The sequence below is a fragment of the Sciurus carolinensis genome, chromosome 6 (assembly GCF_902686445.1).
Source record: "Sciurus carolinensis chromosome 6, mSciCar1.2, whole genome shotgun sequence".
Lineage (NCBI taxonomy): Eukaryota > Metazoa > Chordata > Mammalia > Rodentia > Sciuridae > Sciurus > Sciurus carolinensis.
The window spans coordinates 60,646,101-60,666,540 of record NC_062218.1 but is presented as its reverse complement, the minus strand read 5'-3'; the positions used below and the strand labels follow the sequence as shown (position 1 = coordinate 60,666,540).

The 20,440-nt window shown below is 36.8% G+C and overlaps 1 protein-coding gene across 2 annotated transcripts in view; it reads left to right on the top strand.

The window, feature by feature from the left end:
- Positions 1-20,440, top strand: part of Arhgef28 (Rho guanine nucleotide exchange factor 28) — a 309,587-nt gene that overhangs the window by 43,648 nt on the left and 245,499 nt on the right. For both annotated transcript variants that reach the window (XM_047556977.1, XM_047556976.1), the window contains exon 2: positions 15,402-15,445. In XM_047556977.1, the coding sequence (XP_047412933.1) occupies positions 15,413-15,445 (33 nt within the window). In that variant the 5' untranslated portion in view covers positions 15,402-15,412. The remainder of the gene's footprint in view (positions 1-15,401; positions 15,446-20,440) is intronic.

Genomic DNA, 20,440 nt, shown 5'->3' with positions numbered 1-20,440 from the left:
ATGGGTCTCTGCCACATTTTCATGGGTCAATAACTTCATGTATAGTTTAGTCAGTTCTTCAATAATATTTTCTCCAACTTTACAAAAAATATTATGCTTTAAAAAACATTTCAAATTTTATTTATTTACATCATTTGGTAACCACACCAAGACCAAAGCAAACAAACGAACAAACAAAACAAACTACAAAAAAATCTCTTTCTCCATAAAGATGTAATATCTGGTGAATAGATGCTAGAATTAATTGGAGGAATGGGACAGCATATGAATGGGTAAGGCATTGCTTATCTGGGGCTTAATTTTATAAATGACCAATTCATTTTTTAAAAATAGTCTTAAGTTTAGGTTGCTTTCACTTCTTATGTGACCTTGTACTGGCAGGGACTTTAAAATGAACATTCATATAACAAGGGCTTCCTATATATTTTGTTCAAGTCTGCTGTGAGGATTTGAGATGATGCTTATGGAATATTTAGCATATGACTGAATCATTTTTAGCTTTCCAAAAGTAATTATTAATGATGATAAGTATTCTTTGTGTATCTCCTATTAATTGGTTTTATAAAAGTCATGTAAGAGAGGATTAGTATCTTCAAAGACCAAATTCAGTATGTCTTAGGATATTTCATTTAGATGCATAAACATGAGAAACCAGAAATTTCATAAAGTCAAGAATTGATTTTTTTCTGTAACTTGAATGTTACATTTGCTTTGCTCTTTAAAACCAAATTATCCTGTTTAAAGGGCTCTAATATTTTTTCTTTAGAGATAACTAGCTGTCACAGATATTGGCCTATTGCATATTCCTCATAATGAAAATATTATATCTTGGTATTCTTTTTAAAATATATTTTTAGTTGTAGATGAACACAATACATTTATTTTATTTACTTATTTATTTTTTATGTGGTACTGAGGATCAAACCCAGTGCCTCCCATGTGCTAGGCAAGCCCTTCACCACTGAACTACAACCCCAGCCCACTGATATTTATTTATTTATTTACTTACTTATTTGTTCTTTTTAAATTTTTTTTTTTTTTTTATTTTTACAGACTGCATTTTGATGATATTCTTTTCATGAGACTTTTTTCCCCTTTAGGGAAAAAACTTAAATTGTGGTGGACTACTAAGACCCAAACCATTCCCTAATATCCACCAGCAAGACTTGGCAAATATTTTGGCATTTACGTTCCTAAGAAATATTTTTGGAAAATGTGCTACAAATTTTTTAGAAGTGTTTGAGTGTGAAAAATTTAGGATCACAGGTGGAAAAGTCAAGCATTAGGAAATAAAATGAAGTACAGAGCATGCTATTTATGCAGTGGAAAAACTACGCCTTCTGCAGAACTTAGGCAGTTGAAACTTGCCTGGCAAGCACAAATTTGTCTGATTATTAAGCTTCAGGTAAAGGAGACACAGCATAGTTTAGCCATGCAACTGTGCAAGGGAACATAGAAGTTATTGCTCTTTACTGTACAGGAATCAGTTTTGGGGAAATCCAAATGAGAATATAAGAATTTAAAATATCATTCAGTTTGAAGTTTATAGTTATGTTTGGTATATTTTCCCCAAATTATTTCTTCTACAACTCATCTAGGAAATTCTGATAGGAGTTTTATTATTATTTCCCTAAAAATCTTAAACTTTAAGAAAAGCTGCAAATGGCAAAGTCCTCCCACATTTACTACGTAAATGGCATTTAAAATTTTGTCATTTCCAATTTTCATTAAAATTCTGCAAAACTGTTTTTTTAAAACTTTAAAAATTTGTTCTAATTAGTTATACATGACAGTAAAATGCATTTATACGGTTTGATAAATCATACATAAATGGAGTATAATTTCTCATTTTTATGTACAAAATGATTGTACATATTGTATTATTTTGGTAGGGGTTTTAGAAGGATTGGAACTGGTGTTGAATATGTGCACTACTTCTACTAGAATCTATGTATCAAGAGTGAAATATCTTTCTCAGCTGTGAAACACTTTTAAAGTAAGAACATTTCAAAGTAAAAACAGTAATAAGAACCAGACATTCAAGTTGAAGTATTACAAAGTTTTAAAATGAGTAAACCAAGGTTTTCAAAAATAATGACACATATTTTAGTTTTAGTTTGTTTTTCTTGAGAGAAAAAAACACAATACTTTCTGTTCAGAATGGTTTTAAAATTTCTATACTGAAAAATGGCAAAGGCAGAGTAAACAGGAATGATATTATATTAGTTATTAATTGTAAGACATCATTGGCTCTCGATGGGCTGAGATTGTGTTTCAATTCAAAGTTGAGGCAACTGCCTTGTGCTGACTAATGCCACTACGGAGAAACCAGATCCTTCTTAAAGCTGTGTCATGTTGGAATTTGCATGTGTGCCTTCTCACCATGTAAATATAAAACTACATAGGCTCCCAGAAGCTTGCCACAGTTCATAGGTCATGCTTAATTCTACTAAATGACGGAAAACTATGGAGAAGAGTAGCCATGACCTGTCAAGGAGGGAAAAAGGCCCACTTTTTACGAGCAGATTTTCAAAGCATTGTTGCCTTATTCCCTTATTAAATTAGCAAACAAACATTATTATTTAATGTATTTATAAATCCTACTAGTGTAACAATGTATATTCCAAAGCATTCACAAAATGGAAAAATTATGCATATCGGAACATGAGAGTATTTTTTTCTATTAATAATCCCTTTTTGTTTTCTAAAAACATTAGTATGTAAAATGACAGTGAGAGTAATTTGATGAATATGTGCCATTATTTTTGGAAACTCTGGTTTAATCATTTTAATACTTTGTAAGAGTTCTCATTACTGTTTACTTTGAAGTTGGTTTTAAAGCTGAAGAGGATATTTCACTCCGATGCATGGATTCTAGTAGACATACTCTTCTGGCTGCACTCATAAATTTATAAGGGACTTAAATGTTTCAATTGCATCTACTATTTATGCAAAGATTTCTTGTTTAAATGTAACTGGTAAATAAATTCTTATTTTCTCTGATGGCAATCCATCTTCCTGCAAACTAATTAGAAGTTGTTGCATTAGGGGAAAAAAAGACATATGAAATGCCGCCTTTGGAAGATTTAAAAAATAGCCTAGAAAGTTCTTTTTCCAACAATTTACAGAATGCAGATGTGAGGGCTACCATAGATGGCAAATTTTAAAAAGTTCTTGCCACAAAAACACACAACAATGGACACATGTATAATTACTCTTTTTCAAAATGTTTTAACTGTGGCGTGCACCATCTATAATCTTTTGAAATGCATTTTCTTTTTCACTTATTAAAATGTCACTCCCTTCTTTGAGGGACGAGCTATTTATTTGGAAAAAAAAAGCATGTTCTTTAAAAAGCACCTGATATAAACAGTCACTTTCCATCTCAGAAATCTCAGCAAGTTTGGAATACTTCTATTTTTATAAGAGAAAATTATGTAGTATGTGTTTAAGTTTGACAACTTTTAAAAAATCCTTTGCCACAATATAACCAACATACCTCAAGGTAGTAAAAATTTTTATGAATACTTCCTATCTCATTACAGAAATGGTCAAGATGTGACCACAATGAAGTTCTTATTTCTGTAAAGCTAACCATGTCCACTGGCTAGCATCCTCTACAGGATGTTTTTGTATGTTTTTGTCTTTAATGTCTTCATTGCAATATCTTGCCTATGAATGACAAAATGAATGCATCTCACATGCAATGATTTAAAACCTCTTATCAGAGTAGCTGCCTTATCAGTGGATGTACTTACAGTTTTCCTATAGGACATTATTCTTTATTAAAGAAGCATCTTCTTACTAAAAACAGATTTTTTTTTGTATATTTTATAACCAGACAAAATCTGGCAAATGCTAAAAGCTGAGCTGTGGGAAACATCTGTACTTTCATCTAAGTATATAGGAAACTTTCCACACAACTTAATTTGCTGAAAGTATTTGTTTCTTAAAATATCCAGCAGAGTCTTCAACAGTTTTCTTCAAAGAGGAATGCATTTTTGTTCTTTGCTTTATTTCTGTGTATTATTTATGTCATTTTAAAATCACTGCAGTTACTATGGTCATACATTTATTTTCCTATTAAGTAACAATATTAAAAAAGGCCTTCTGGTTTTATCATTGGTAAAATTTTTAAAGGATTGGAATTGGCTATGGCATGACTGTAAACAGAAGAAAACATTGCTACTCTCTTGAGGTGAAGCAGACATTTAGAGTGAGGGTCATTCATCGTTGATGTTAGTGGATATAGATTCATATTTTAAATGCTTTCTTGATAACTTAGAATTTGAAGTTTATCAACATCAGTGCTCTTGAGTTAGTCATTATTTTTATTTCATAGTGTATTTGGCAAATGATTCATACTGGGAATTCATTTTAGGAATATCATATCGTATTCTTGTTAGGCTCTCTTTATTTTGAAGTTTCTTTGCCAGTCTCTTGAAGCCGTTGGTCTGGTCTGTGAAGTGAGTTCATTAGCAGTTGATGATTATCATCGAGAAGCCCATACGTGTGAATCCACTGCGCCTCCCCAGGCGTGATATGTGGGAAACAGGAGCTGTCGTCAGGCCCTTGGCCTTGTGTAACCCTCAGCTGGCCGTCAAGATGACTCATGGATTATAGCTTGTGACGTTAGAGGTTACTGTGCCAGCATGTGAATGAAGTATTAGTAAAACTTAATATAAGTGGTTTTCGACAAAATAAATAAAAAGAGAACTTTTCCTGTTTTCTTCCTTGCCAAGTACATCCTCTGGGAATTGCTATACTAAATGTCTCCATTCAGGTTGCCATGTATCTGCCTTCTTTTTATTTTTATTTTATTTTGATTGTTCTAATCAGTTATACATGACAGCAGAATGCTTTTTGATTCATTGTACATAAATGGAGCACAATTATTCATGTCTCTGGTTGTACATGATGTAGACTCATATCACTCATGCAATCATGCAAGTAGCTAGGGTAATGATGTCCATCTCATTCCACAACCTTTCCCATTCCTCTGTCCCCTCCCCTCCCCTCACTCCCCTCTGCCCAATCTAAAGTTCCTCCATTCTTCCCTTGTTCCCTGTCCCATTATGTGTCAGCATCCACATATCAGAGAAAACATTTGGCTTTTGGTTCTTTGGGGTTGGCTTATTTCACTTAGCATGATATTCTCCAGCTCCATCTATTTACCTGCAAATACCATAATTTTATTCTCTTTTAAGACTGAGTAATATTCCATTGTGCATATATACCACAGTTTCTTGATCCATTTATCTATTGAACAGCATCTAGACTGGTGTCTGCCTTCTTTTTTTTTTCTCCTACTATTGTTTTATTTTTAACAATTTTTTTGTTTTAATATTTTTTTGGTTGTTAATGGATTTTAAAATTTTATTTATTCATTTATTTATTATTTTTAAAATTTTATTTATTTTTGTTATTTTTTATTTTTAATTTTATTTATTTATTTATTCTTTTTTAAATTTATTTTTGTATACAAATGGGATACATGTTGTTTCTCTATTTGTACATAGAGTCAAGGCATACCATTTGTGTAATCATAAATTTACATAGGGCAATGATGTTTGATTTATTTTTTATTCCCTTCCCCCCCACCACTCCCACCCCTCTTTTCCCTCTCTACAGTCCTTCTTTCCTCCATTCTTACCACACTCCTTATCCCTAACCCTAAACCTAAACCTTAACCCTAACGCTAACTCCTCCCAACCCCCATTATATGTCCTCATCCACTTCTCAGCGAGATCATTCGTCCTTTAGTTTTTTGAGATTGGCTTATCTCACTTAGCATGATATTCTCCAATTTCATCCATTTGCCTGCAAATGCCATAATTTTATCTTTCTTCATGGCAGAGTAATATTCCATTGTATATATATGCCACAGTTTCTTTATCCATTCATCAACTGAAGGGCATCTAGGTTGGTTCCACAATCTGGCTATGGTGGATTGAGCAGCTATGCACATTGATGTGGCTGTATCTCTGTAGTATGCTGATTTTAAGTCCTTTGGGTATAGGCCAAGGAGTGGGATAGCTGGGTCAAATGGTGGGTCCATTCCAAGCTTTCTGAGGAATCTCCATACTGCTTTCCAGAGTGGCTGCACTAATTTGCAACCACCAGCAATGTATGAGTGTACCTTTTCCCCACATCCTCGCCAACACTTATTGTAGCTTGTGTTCTTGATAATTGCCATTTTAATTGGGGTGAGATGGAATCTTAGGGTAGTTTTGATTTGCGTTTCTCTTATTACTAGAGATGTTGAACATTTTTTCATATATCTGTTGATTGCTTGTACATCTTCTTCTGTGAAGTGTCTGTTAATTTCCTTAGCCCATTTGTTGATTGGATTATTTGTATTCTTGGTGTAGAGTTTTTTGAGTTCTTTATAGATTCTGGAAATTAGCGTTCTATTCTGAAGTATGAGTGGCAAAGATATTCTCCCACTCTGTAGGCTCTCTCTTTGCATTACTGAGAGTTTCCTTTGCTGAGAGAAAGCTATTTAGTTTGAATCTATCCCAGTTGTTGATTCTTGTTTTTATTTGTTGTGCTATGGGAGTCCTGTTAAGGAAGTCTGATCCTAAGCCAATAAGTTGAAAATTTGGACCTACGTTTTCTTCTATAAAATGCAGGGTCTCTGGTCTGATTCCGAGGTCATTGATCCATTTTGAGTTGATTTTTGTGCAGGGTGAGAGATAGGGGTTTAATTTCATTCTGTTGCATATGGTTTTCCAGTTTTCCCAGCACCATTTGTTGAAGAGGCTATCTTTTCTCCATTGCATATTTTTGGAACCTTTGTCTAGTATGAGAAAATTGTATTTATTTGGGTTTGTGTCCATGTCCTCTATTCTGTACCATTGATCTACCTGTCTATTTTGGTACCAATACCATGCCGTTTTTGTTACTATTGCTTTGTAGTAGAGTTGAAGATCTGGTATTGCGATACCCCCTGCTTCGCTCTTGCTACTGAGGATTGCTTTAGCTATTCTGGGTTTTTTATTCTTCCAGATGAATTTCATAATTGCTTGCTCTATTTCTGTAAGGTACATCATTGGGATTTTAATTGGAATTGCATTGAATCTGTATAGCACTTTAGGTAATATGGCCATTTTGACAATATTAATTCTGCCAATCCAAGAACATGGGAGATCTTTCCATCTTCTAAGGTTTTCTTTAATTTCTTTCTTTAGTGTTCTGTAGTTCTCATTGTAGAGGTCTTTCACCTCTTTTGTGAGATTGATTCCCAAGTATTTTATTTTTTTCGATGCTATTGTGAATGGGGTAGTTTTCCTAATTTCTCTTTCTGAAGATTCATCACTTATGTATAAAAATGCATTGGATTTATGAGCATTGATCTTGTAACCTGCTACTTTACTGAATTCACTTATGAGTTCTAAAAGTTTTCTGGTGGAATTTCCAGGTTCCTCTAAATATATAATCATGTCATCAGTGAACAGGGATAGTTTGAGTTCTTCTTTTCCAATTCGTATCCCTTTAATTTCTTTGGTTTGTCTGATTGCTCTGGCTAGAGTCTCAAGGATGATGTTGAATAGAAGTGGTGAAAGAGGGCATCCCTGTCTTGTTCCAGTTTTTAGGGGGAATGCTTTCAGTTTTTCACCATTTAGAATAATATTGGCCATGGGCTTAGCGTAGATGGCCTTTATGATGTTAAGGAATGTTCCCACTACCCCAATTTTTTCTAGTGTTTTGAGCATGAAGGGATGCTGTATTTTATCAAATGCTTTTTCTGCATCTATTGAAATAATCATGTGATTCTTAACCTTAAGTCTGTTGATATGGTGAATGACATTTATTGATTTCCGAATGTTGAACCAACCTTGCATCCCTGGGATAAAACCCACTTGATCGTGGTGCACTATCTTTTTAATATATTTTTGTATGCGATTTGCTAAAATTTTGTTGAGAATTTTTGCGTCGATGTTCATTAAGGATATTGGTCTGAAATTTTCTTTCCTCGATGTGTCTCTGTCTGGTTTAGGTATCAGGGTGATATTGGCTTCATAGAACGAGTTTGGGAGGGTTCCCTCCTCTTCTATTTCATGGAATACTTTGAGAAATATTGGAATGAGCTCTTCTTTAAAGGTTTTGTAGAACTCGGCTGAGAACCCATCTGGTCCTGGACTTTTCTTTGTTGGTAGGCTTTTGATGACCTCTTCTATTTCATTGCTTGAAATTGATTTATTTAAGTTGTGTATGTCCTCCTCGTTCAGTTTAGGTAATTCATATGTCTCTAGAAACTTGTTGATGTCTTCGAGGTTTTCTGTTTTGTTGGAGTATAGATTTTCAAAATAGCTTCTAATTATGTTTTGTATTTCACTCGTGTCTGTTTTGATATTTCCTTTTTCATTCTGAATTTTAGTAATTTGAGTTTTCTCCCTCTTTCTCTTTGTTAGTGTGGCTAGGGGTTTATCAATTTTGTTTATTTTTTCAAAGAACCAACTATATATCTTGTTAATTTTTCCGATTGTTTCTTTTGTTTCAATTTCATTGATTTCGGCTCTGATTTTAACTATTTCCTGTCTTCTACTACTTTTGGTGTTGGTCTGCTCTTCTTTTTCTAGGGCTTTGAGCTGTAGTGTTAAGTCGTTTATTTGTTGATTTCTACTTCTTTTGTTGAATGCGCCCCATGAAATAAATCTTCCTCTAAGTACTGCTTTCATAGTGTCCCAGGGATTTTGATGTGATGTGTCTTTGTTCTCATTTACTTCTAAGAATTTTTTTATTTCCCTCCTGATGTCTTCTGTTATCCATTCATCATATAATAGTGTATTATTTAATCTCCAGGTATTGGAGAAGTTTCTGTTTTTTACTCTTTCATTTATTTCTAATTTCAATCCATTATGATCTGATAGAGTACAAGGTAGTATCTCTATCTTCTTGTATTTGCTAACGGTAGCTTTGTGGCATAAAATATGGTCTATTTTAGAGAAGGATCCATGTGCTGCTGAGAAGAAAGTGTATTCGTTCTTTGTTGGATGGTATATTCTATATATGTCCGTTAAGTCTAAATTGTTGATTGTGTTATTGAGATCTATGGTTTCTTTATTCAATTTTTGTTTGGAAGATCTATCCAGTGGTGAGAGAGGTGTGTTAAAATCGCCTAGTATTATTGTGTTGTGGTCTATTTGATTTCTGGAATTGTGAAGGATTTGTTTGACGTACGTGGATGAGCCAATGTTCGGGGCATAGATATTTATGATTGTTATGTCTTGCCGATTTATGCTTCCCTTAAGCAGCATGTAATGTCCTTCTTTATCCCTTCTGACTAGTTTTGACTTGAAGTCCACATTATCTGAAATGAGGATGGATACTCCAGCTTTTTTGCTGTGTCCGTGTGCATGGTATGTTTTTTCCCATCCTTTCACCTTTAGTCTATGGGTATCTCTTTCTATGAGATGAGTCTCTTGCAGGCAGCATATTGTAGGATTTTTCTTTTTAATCCAATCCGCCAGTCTATGTCTTTTGATTGATGAGTTCAGGACATTAACATTCAGGGTTATTATTGAGATATGATTTGTATTCCCAGTCATTTGACTCATTTTTGTTTTTTGACATGATTTGGTTTCTCCTTTATTTGGCTATTCCTTTAGGCTAGTTCCTCCCGTTGCTGATTTGCATCGTTGTTTTTTATCTCTTCCTCATGGAATATTTTGCTGAGAATGTTCTGTAATGCCGGCTTTCTTTTTGTAAATTCCTTTAGCTTTTGTTTATCATGGAGGGATCTTATTTCGTCGTCAAATCTGAAGGTAAGTTTTGCTGGGTATAAGATTCTTGGTTGGCATCTGTTTTCTTTCAGGGCTTGGTAAATGTTGTTCCAGGCCCTTCTAGCTTTTAGAGTCTGGATTGAAAAATCTGCTGATATTCTTATTGGTTTCCCCCCCGAATGTAATTTGATTCTTTTCTCTCGCATCCTTTAAAATTCTGTCTTTCTTTTGTATGTTAGGTATTTTCATAATAATCTGCCTTGGTGTGGGTCTATTGTAATTTTGTATATTTGGAGTCCTATAAGCCTCTTGTCCTTGGGTTTCCATTTTGTTGTTCAGATTTGGGAAATTTTCTGATATTATTTCATTGAATAGATTGTTCATTCCTTTGGTTTGTTTCTCTAAGCCTTCCTCAATCCCAATAATTCTTAAGTTTGGCCTTTTCATGATATCCCATAGTTCTTGTAGATTCTGTTCATGATTTCTTACCATCTTCTCTGTTTGGCCAACTTTGTTTTCAACATTAAATATTGTCTTCAGTTTCTGAGGTTCTGTCTTCCAGGTGTTCTATCCTATTGCTTATGCTTTCTATGGAGTTTTTAACTTGATTTATTGTTTCCTTCATTTCAAGGATTTCTGTTTGTTTTTTTTTTTTCATTATCTCTAACTCTTTATTGAAATGATCTCTTGCTTCTGTATTTGGTCTTTTAACTGTTGATTGGCGCGATCATTTAATGCCTGCATTTGCTCTTTCATCTCCTCCTTCAATGCCTGCATTTGCTCTTTCATCTCCTCATTTGCTTCCCTGATTGTTTTAATTATGTACATTCTGAACTCCCTTTCTGACATTTCTTCTGCTGTGCTGTCATTGGGTTTTATTGATGTAGTATCTAGGTTTGTTTGGGACATTTTCTTCCCTTGTTTTCTCATATTGGTCAGATGTCAATGGGTCTCTGTGATATTGCAGTTTTCCGCTATTGGCTTATAGTGTCCCGGTAGATTTCCAGTGTATCACCTCCCAGCCTTCAGTATCCTGAAGTCTTGGAGGAACTTGATAATGCAGTGCTTCCGAAGAAAGTTGCCCCTAGCCCCCTACTGGATCCAGGGTTTGGAGCTGGCTCTGTGGGGAAAGGCTCTCACTGGGGGGCCTGTACCACACAGCTGGCCATGTGGGGGGAGCCCACCGCTGGAGTGTGGAAGGCTACCTGGGGAAGACTCTAGCTGCCCTGCCCTGCTCTGATAAGCCACCCCTATCCGTGCCTGCCACCCAGGCTGAGCTTCACCCAGTGGGGGAGACTCACCCCGTGGCTCTATTTTAGTCCGAGTCTCTCAATGCCTCTCCTTCTTGAGTCCTGGGTTCTGGAGCGACTGGAGATTCAGTCACCCTCTAGTCCGCCATCTTGGATTGCTCCGTGGAAAGAGCCTGTGGTCGGAGGGGGCAAGGCTGCCTGGAGAAGTCTCTGGCTGCCCTGCCCTGATCCCAGAGCCTGCCTGCGGGTCGGAGCTCTCCGTTGGCTCTGGGTCTTGTGGCTGGCTCTGTGTAGAAAGGCTCTCACTGGGCGGTCTGCTCTGAGAAGCTAGCCTTGAAAGGCGCCTCCCACCGCAGGGGGCCAGGCTGCTTGGGGAAGTCCCTGGCTGCCCTGTCCTGGTCCCTGAAGCCGCTTGTGGGCCGGAGCACGCCACGCTGGCTCGGGACTTGGGGCTGGTTCTGATCAGAAAGGCTCTCACTGGGGGGCCTGCTCCGAGAAGCTGGAGAAGCTGGCGGTGTGGGAGGAGCCCACCGCCGGAATGCGCAGGGCTGCCTGGGGAAGACTCTAGCTGCCCTGCCCTGCTCTGATAAGCCACCTCTATCTGGGCCTGCCACCCGGGCCGAGCTTTACCCAGTGGGCGAGACTCACCTGTGGTTCTATTTTAGTCCGAGTTTCTCAATGCCTCTCCTTCCTGAATCCTGGGTTCTGAAGTGACTGGAGATGCAGTCACCCTCTACTCCACCATCTTGGATCGCATTTATTTTTTATTGTAAGCAAATGGGATACATGTTGTTTCTCCATTTGTACATGGAGTAAGGGCGTACCATTTGTGTAATCATAAATTTACATAGGGCAATGTTGTTTGATTCATTCTGTTATTTTTTCCCTTCCCCCCACCCCTCCCACCCCTCTTTTCCCTCTATACAGTCCTTCCTTCCTCCATTCTTGCCCCCCTCCCTAACCCTAACTCTAACCCTAACACTAACCCCTCCCACCCCCCATTGTGTCATCATCCACTTATCAGTGAGATCATTTGTCCTTTGGTTTTTTGAGATTGGCTTATCTCACTTAGCAAGATATTCTCCAATTTCATCCATTTGCCTGCAAATACCATAATTTTATCAGTCTTTATGGCTGAGTAATATTCCATTGTATATATATATACCACAGTTTTTTTTATCCATTCATCAATTGAAGGACATCTAGGTTGGTTCCACAATCTGGCTATGGTGAATTGAGCAGCTGTGAACATTGATGTGGCTGTATCTCTGTAGTATGCTGATTTTAAGTCCTTTGGGTATAGGCCAAGGAGTGAGATAGCTGGGTCAAATGGTGGTTCCCTTCCAGGTGTCTGCCTTCTTAAGAGAAGTCCCCAAAATACTGCAGTAGGGCTGTGGCCTGGGACTCAGAGTACCTGGGCCTCAAAGTTGGGGAACTGGCAGGCATGTGACTGGAGTGGGAAGCGACAGTGAAGAGGCAGCAAGTCCCCTGTGTGTCGTGTGCAGCCTGCTCTTCACTTCCTCCTGGTCTCTTCACTCTTGTTTGTTTGCCTGGAAATCCTTGAGGTCTGGATCACTTTGTGGTCACCTGATCCGCAGTTGATGTTCAATGAGTGATGCTGGATCTTTTTGTTTTGTTTTTCTAATCAGGAAGCTAGTTTCTGGCTGTTATTTAAAAATTACTTTAAGTTTTTAATTGTGGTAAAATAAACATAACAATTTACCATCTGAACCACTTTTCCGTGAATGGTTCAAATAGTGTTAAATACATTCATGTTATTATGCAACAACAGTCACCATGTATCCCAAGAACACTTTCCTCATGCAAAAACCGAAACTGTACATCCATTAAAATCCATTAAATGATAAAATTTCCCTTCCCTCCTGGTAACCTCAGTTCTATGTTCTGTTTCTGAGTCTGACTCCACTTGATGCTTCATACAACTGGAATCATGCAGTATTTGTTCTTTCTGTCTGGTTCATTCACTTAGGATGATGTTCAGGTTCTTCCACACTGTGAATCATATTCCACCGTACATATATTCCACATTTTGTTTATAGACATCTGTTCATAGACACTGTGTGCTAATTTTAAAGGGGCAGCACCTGCAGAGACAGACGTAGGGCAGGCACACAACCAGCAAAGAAGTTGGTTATCTTGAACTGCATGCCCCCACTGTGATGGTGCGGCTGAAATCTCTAGCATCTGTGTAAGAGAGGAAATAGAACTGTGTTGTCACTGCGTCTTCTGCCTCATCTGCCCAGAAGTAGATTCTGACCTTGAAGTGGCCTATGAGTCACACAGCGAACTACGGCAAAACTTTCAGGTGCTTCTGTTTCCTTCCTTGACTTTCTGAAATATTCCTATTCTGTGAGCAGCCAGTGGGATAATGCCTGAGGTAATAGGTTTTCCTTATGTGGGGAAACTATTGTAAAGGAATAAAGGCGTAGTTGAGATATAGGTGTATCTATTAAAATTATTTTTATGTTGCTTCCTAAATACTACATGTACTATAATGGACTTTCTGTGCTTTTTATTGTGGTGAAACATAAGTAAGTTTGCCATCTGAACCACATTTTTTTTTTTTTTTTTGCGGTGCTGGGGATTGAACTCAGGGCCTTGTGCATGCGAGGCACGCACTGTACTAGCTGAGCCATATCCCCAGCCCCGAATCACTTTTGAGTGTACGATTCCACACTGTTGTGCAACCATTACCACTGTGCATCTGCAAAATGTTTTAATCTTTCCAAATGAAAACTGCATTTGTTAAACAATAACCGCAGCTCCTGCCAACCTCCATTCTACTTTCTGTCTCTCTGAATTTGCCTGTCTAGGTACCCTGTGTAAGTGAAATTAGATGGTGTTCGTCCTCTTGTGACTGGCTTATTTCACTTAGTATAACGTTTGTAAGGCTCATTCATGTAGTCAGAACTTTTTTCCTTTCCAAGGCTGAATAATATTCCATGGCGTATGTGATCATCCACTTATTTTTTAATTTTTATTTATTTTTACAGACTGCATATTGATTCACTGCACACAAATTTTCATTTCTATGGTTGTACACAATGTAGATTCACACCATTCATGTAATCATGCATGTACATAGGGTAATGATGTCTGTCTCATTCCACCATCTTTCATACCTCCACCCCCTCCCTACTCTCATTTCCCTCTACGTAATCTAAAGTTCCTCCATTCTTCTCTTACTCCCCACCCTTCACTCCCATTATGTATCATCATCCACTTAGCAGGGAAAGCATGCAACCTTTGCTTTTTTGGGATTGGCTTATTTCACTTAGCATGGTTTTCTCCAGTTCCATCCATTTACCTGCAAATGCCATAATTTTATTCTTCTTTATGACTGAATAATATTCCATTGTGTGAGAAAATCTTTTCCACACACTCCTCAGATAGAGTACTAATCTGCAAAATTTATAGAGAACTTACCAAACTTTACACCAAAAATACAAAGAACCCAGTCAGTAAATGGGCCAAGGAACTGGACACTTTACAGAAGAAGATATACAGGCAATTAACAAATATATGAAAAAGTGTTCAACATCTCTAATAATTAGAGAAATAAAAATTAAAACAACTCTAAGATTTCATCTTATTCCAATTAGAATTGCTATTATTAAGAACACAAGCAATAATAGGAGTTGGCGTGGATGTGGGGGAAAAGGCACACTGGTACATTGCTGGTGGAGTTGCAAATTGGTGCAGCCACTCTGAAAAGCAGTATGGAGATTCCTCAGAAAACTTGGAATGGACACACCATTTGACCCAGCTATACCACTCCTCCCTTTATACCCAAAGGACTTAAAATTAGCTTACTACAGTGACACAGCCACATCAATGTTTATAGCAGCTCAAGTCACAATAGCTGAATTGTGGAACCAACCTTGATGCCCTTCAACAGATAAATGGATAAAGAAACTGTGATCATCCATTTTTGATCATCCATTTTCAGTTGAGGGACATTAGGGTTGTCTCTCCTTTGGGGCTATTGTGAATTGTGCTGCTATGAACATGAGTGTTAAATATATAGTTTCCTGCTTTCAATTTTTTTGGTATTTACCTAAAGATAAAATTTAGTATTATATGCTAATTGTATGTTTACTTTTTTGAAAAACTGCCATACTGTCTTTGTTTCTTCTCTCTCCTCCTTCCTTCTTTGTGTGTGTGTGTGTGTGTGTGTGTGTGTGTGTGTGTGTGCGCGCGCGCGCGCGCACAGGCACACTGCTGGGGTTCAAACTGAGCTACACCCCTCGCCCTCCTCTATTCTTTCATAATGTCTCTGCAGTTTTCTTATCAATCTGCTCCTCCTTCCAGGTTGTTGATAACTGAACAGTGGGCCACAGGGAGCTCTGCTGACTGGTTACACGGTGCCTCCTGTGATAACAGCTCTTGTTTGTTGTCATTGCAGATGCAGAAGCCATGGAGCTGAGCTGCAGTGAAGTGCCTCTTTATGTAAGTCCCTAAGCATTGGGCTTCAGGTCCAAGTGGCCCATTCTTAACTCAAAACCATGTGACTGAAGTGGAGAGAAATGTTTTACTTGCTATTGAGTTGGGCTTTTTAAAAACAACACACTGAGCATTACTGTCTACTTCAAGTATTTGCATGGACCCTTTTAAAACTGGTTGGCCCCTGTTTCAAAAGTCTGAGTTTTAATTATATTTTCCTCAGAGTCATTTTGTTTTTTAACTGTATGGTTTCTGGACTCAGAAGCACCCAGTTCATTTACATGGGTGATTTTTGAGCATATTCTTTTATGATAATAGTAAAAAAAAGTTTCTGTGTGTGTCTTTTGGGGGATGGTTTGGTGATAAATGTGTCAGCTTTAATTATGGAATAGGAATTAAAAGGGCAAAGTTCTGGGACATGTGCAGAATCAATAACAGGCTGTGGGGCAGAGATGCCCAGTGCGATTCCTAGTTAGACATTTCTTCTGGTTGGAAGGAGGATTTCGTTTTTGAGAATAGTTTCTGGGTGCAACAGGGAAGTGAACTGATTTCCTCTTCATACACATAATGGCAGATGGTCTCATCTTTCCTTCTTTGGGAAGGAGCTGTGTTGTTGGGGGCTTGGCCTGGGCAGGTGAGTGTGGATGCTTGGGGGAAATGTGGTTTGGAACAAAATATTAAGGAACTGGAACAAATTCAACTGGAAACCTCAGGTGATGAAAATATATTCATCCACCTCCCACACTTCATTTCCCAGATAAAATGGACACCTCCTTTCCTTCCCTACTTCCTGCTTCCCTACTTCCTGCCACAGTTTCTCTCTTCTTCCACACCGACTGCACAGCCCTCTGTATCCCCTGGAGGAAGAAAAGATAATAAAATAAATGGGTTTTCAGAATAATAAAAACACTGCCTTCTGGGTTACCCAATGGTCTGTTGTTCTCCCTCTAGACTGTGATTTGCAGGCCATAAAAGGTACTCTGGCTCAGCCATAATTAAAGATAAAAAAAGACTGGCCCAAGGCTAAATTGTAAAGTACTCCTGAGTCTTACTGTTCCTTTGTGAGTGTGTGGTTTCCTTCTCCTTGCTATAATTCATTCCACCCTACTCCCCTACTTCAAAATGAACAGATCCCCAAACCTAATCATCATATAAAACTCTGTAGTTGATCAATCCTGCTGTAGCTAGTTTGAACACAGATCAACTAGATTAGGGTTCAGATTAGGGGAAAAGGTAGTATACAGTGCCCAAGGAGAGAAGACATTTAAACTCATGAAATAAATATGCACATGTTTTTCTAATTATTAAAAAATATACTGATTAGAAAAAGATGAAAAGTGTTTAGGAAAATGAGTTGAGTTGTCATGGCATATAGTTGTTATTATTAAAATATTAATATATCATCAGTTCTAAGGTGTAAAACTTCTTCTCCATTTTACTTCAGGAATTGAGGTGTTCTTACATTCACTGTGCATCTTGGCAGATTCTTTACCTGTGCAACCATGACCTTGGTCACTGTGGTTCATTTTGTTATCACTGCAGTTTACTTACGTTCCTTGTTTATTCTATAGGATTTAATTGCTTTCAAAATGGTTTCGCTACTAAAAGGCAAAATTATTATGTACACAGACATGATAGCAGTAGCATGATATATGATAACATTTATAAATTAATTTAGAAGAACTTGTGTGGTAAGTATACAATAAAATTCTATGTGATTAAACATTGCATCATACTTGGAATTTTTAGTGGAATATAAAGTGCATATTATAATTACCGATAGGTTAGATGAAATATAGGAAATACATTTAACAGAACTGATGCTTCCTATGCATATAATATATTCAGCTTTCTTTACTTGACTCTTTTTTTGTCAAAATTATTACAAACTGACATATGCCAAATTGTCCATTTGGCCTCACTCAGCAAGACCTCAGTAGTTGTGTGTTATAATGGAAACTGGTCTTAAACCAAAGTCCACCAAGTAAGTAGCATATAGTGCAGACCCAAAAACTGTACTACAGCTTGTTTCTGTGTCTTGAAGGACTGCTTCTTCCTCTTTGCCCTTTTAATTCAGGGGTTTGATAAATATCATTGGCCCCCTGAATTCAGGGCTCTGCATCCATGGATTCAACCAACCACATATTGAAAATAGTTGAGAAAAACATTGCATCTATACTCAACATACAGACCTTTTTCTATGTTATTATTCCCCAAACAATATAGTACAGTGACTATTTACATAGAATGTACATTGTATTAGGTATTAAGTAATCTGGAGATGATTAAAGTATACAGGTGGCTATGCATAGGTTACATGCAAGAACTGTGCCATTTGTATAAGGGCCTTGAGCATCTGTGATTTTGATATCCACATGGGGTCTTGGAACCAATTCCCTGTGAACACCACGGGGCGATTTTTAGATTCTCCTAGTTCACTAAATTTAAAAACCTTTACTATTTCTTTGTATTCTTATGTATTGTATTTTGTACATGCATTATCATAAAAATAAGAAGTAGACTTAAACTAAGAGAAATTTGAAAACCTCATATTTAATCTCATTTTGAATTATAAGCATTGTTGACATTTTGATATATATTATTCCAGAGATTTGTCTTTATCTGTGTTGAATTTTATCAAGTGTTCTCTTGGCATTTATTTGGATGATATTATTTTCTCATTTGACTGTTATGTATTGGATCTCTTCATTTTCATGCTCTGTGTACTTCTAACAATCCTATTTAGTTATTATGACACGTCCTTTTTTGAAAAGAAAAGTTAAAAAGGACTCTGCCAAGTGTATAATTCAGATCTCCCCAAATTACCAATTTTGAAGAGCCCATAACATATTAGGATGCTACCTTAAAAGCATATCATAATACTATGCATAATTATGTACTGATGGCCTAGAAAAAAATCTCATTACAATACTATTTTTAAAAATAAATAAATTGACACAATTTATTTCATGGATAATTAGATCACCTAAATGGATCAATAATTCTAGAGGAAAAAATATTGGTAGAAATTATTCACTAACTTCTGTCTACCTTCTCAGATGGTCTTATAAGCGATTTCAAAGATTCCTTTTACTTTAGCCTGTTTTGACTGAATTCTTATTCTTATGGTTAAAATCCCCCCCAGGTGTATTTTTGGTTTACTATAAAAAATCCTTTCTAAAGGTGATAGAGGGACATCTTTAAACATATAGGCGATCTACGGATTTAAGTCTTTTTTATTCCCTGTGTATTTTGCTTGGATCCATGAAGAAAGCTTTCCATTTTCCTTTCAAAGGTTTCTTCTTTTGTGTCTTCCACTACTTGTTTTCTCCTTCTAGAATGACAAATATTTAAGGGTTGGACCATTTTGTCTTTTGTGGAGATGGAGGTTGAATTCTGGAAGCACATTTTAATCTTTGTTCCCTATTTGTTTTTGCTGTGTCCAGTTTTTCTTTTTTACTGCTTGCCAATACAGTTTTAGCTTCTGTTATTTTTAGTTTCCATGTAGCATTTTCATGCCGTGTTGGCTTTTTGTGTCCAGTTTTATAGGACTGATCTTTTACATTTTGTTGTGAGCATGAAGCAAGAATTTTAGATTGTTCCTCTGTCCTCCCAGGGATCTGTGTCAGAAGAAGTATTCTCTGATTCTGTCTCTTGTGCTCTAGAATTTTCCAGCTCCTTTCCATTTTTTCCTCTTTGGGAAGGAGACTCTGTCTTAGTCTTGGGGATGTGGGGATGTTACTGAATTCAGCCACAGACTCACTGTATTCTTAAAAATGCAGTAAACCATTGCAGTACACTGAACTGCTCTTGCAGGAAAAGAGAAACATGAACTTTGGTATCAGAAAAGCAGCAGGGGTTGTCAAGACTGGCAGCTGAGAGTTTTATAGTATTAATTTGCAGAAGAGCACTGCAAATCCAATTTGTAGCCTCAGAGCACCGTCCTGCATCTGTGTTTGAAGGGGCCTGAAGGAACAGCTCTGTTCTCAGCAGAAAAAATAGCTGGGGACTGCCTCTGAGTTGAGGTCTAGGCTGAATTTTCCTATTGAATAGTTAACTGGTATCAAGAGGTGTGTTTTAAGCTGGCAAAGAGATGTGGTGAAGCTCAGAAGTGTGAAAGCCTGAAAAAGTGTAAGTTAGAATCAGTGTAACCATCTAAGATGTTTGTTTTCTGGCTTAAAAACTCTTTAATTGACATTACTTGGGGCTTGAAGTACTAGAAGTCATAAAGTTATCTCTATTTCATTTCAACTTACTGCTTTTAGTCTTATTTTGTTATTTTCCTAATAAAAATAGGAAGCTATTCAAGGACAGTTTTTAAGAGGAGAGATTTAGCATTCACAAGCCAATCCTATGGTTTTGAGGGTGAATGTTTTTGATTAACTTTTTAATATTGTTTCCTCCAAATTTTTGTGAATCAAAAATGTTATAAAGCAAATAAATACATGTTCTACTTTTTTAACCTATCCTTGACTTTTTTATATTTTTATTTAGCATGTAATTTAGTGTTAGTCTTCCATAGTTCAGTGCTATGAATAAAACAGAAAAGTTCTTCCTTGAGAAATTGTTTGTTCCAAAGATTTCATCACTAGTAAACATGGTTTTATCTTAAATGACTCTTAAATAACACTTGTTCATCATAAAGAATATAATAAGTAAAATATATTCCTTGATATTCTACTTCTAAAAGAACTTCAATTAGTATTTTGATCATAGTAATTTCAGGAATTTGTTTTTGCAAAAGTGTATACACACACATGCACGCATGCATGTGCACGTGCACCCCCCCCACACACCCATGTTCCATAAATGGAATCATATGGAAAATCTGTTATTATATTGGACTGATCCACAATTTCCCTTCTCTCATTTCATATCTTCTCTTTCTGTCATGCCAAGTAGCTCTTACTGAAAAGCGTTACCTACTATGTGGTTTTCAACAGCATCAGAGTCTCAAGGGAACTTGCTAGAAATGCATATTCTCTGACCTCACCCCAGACC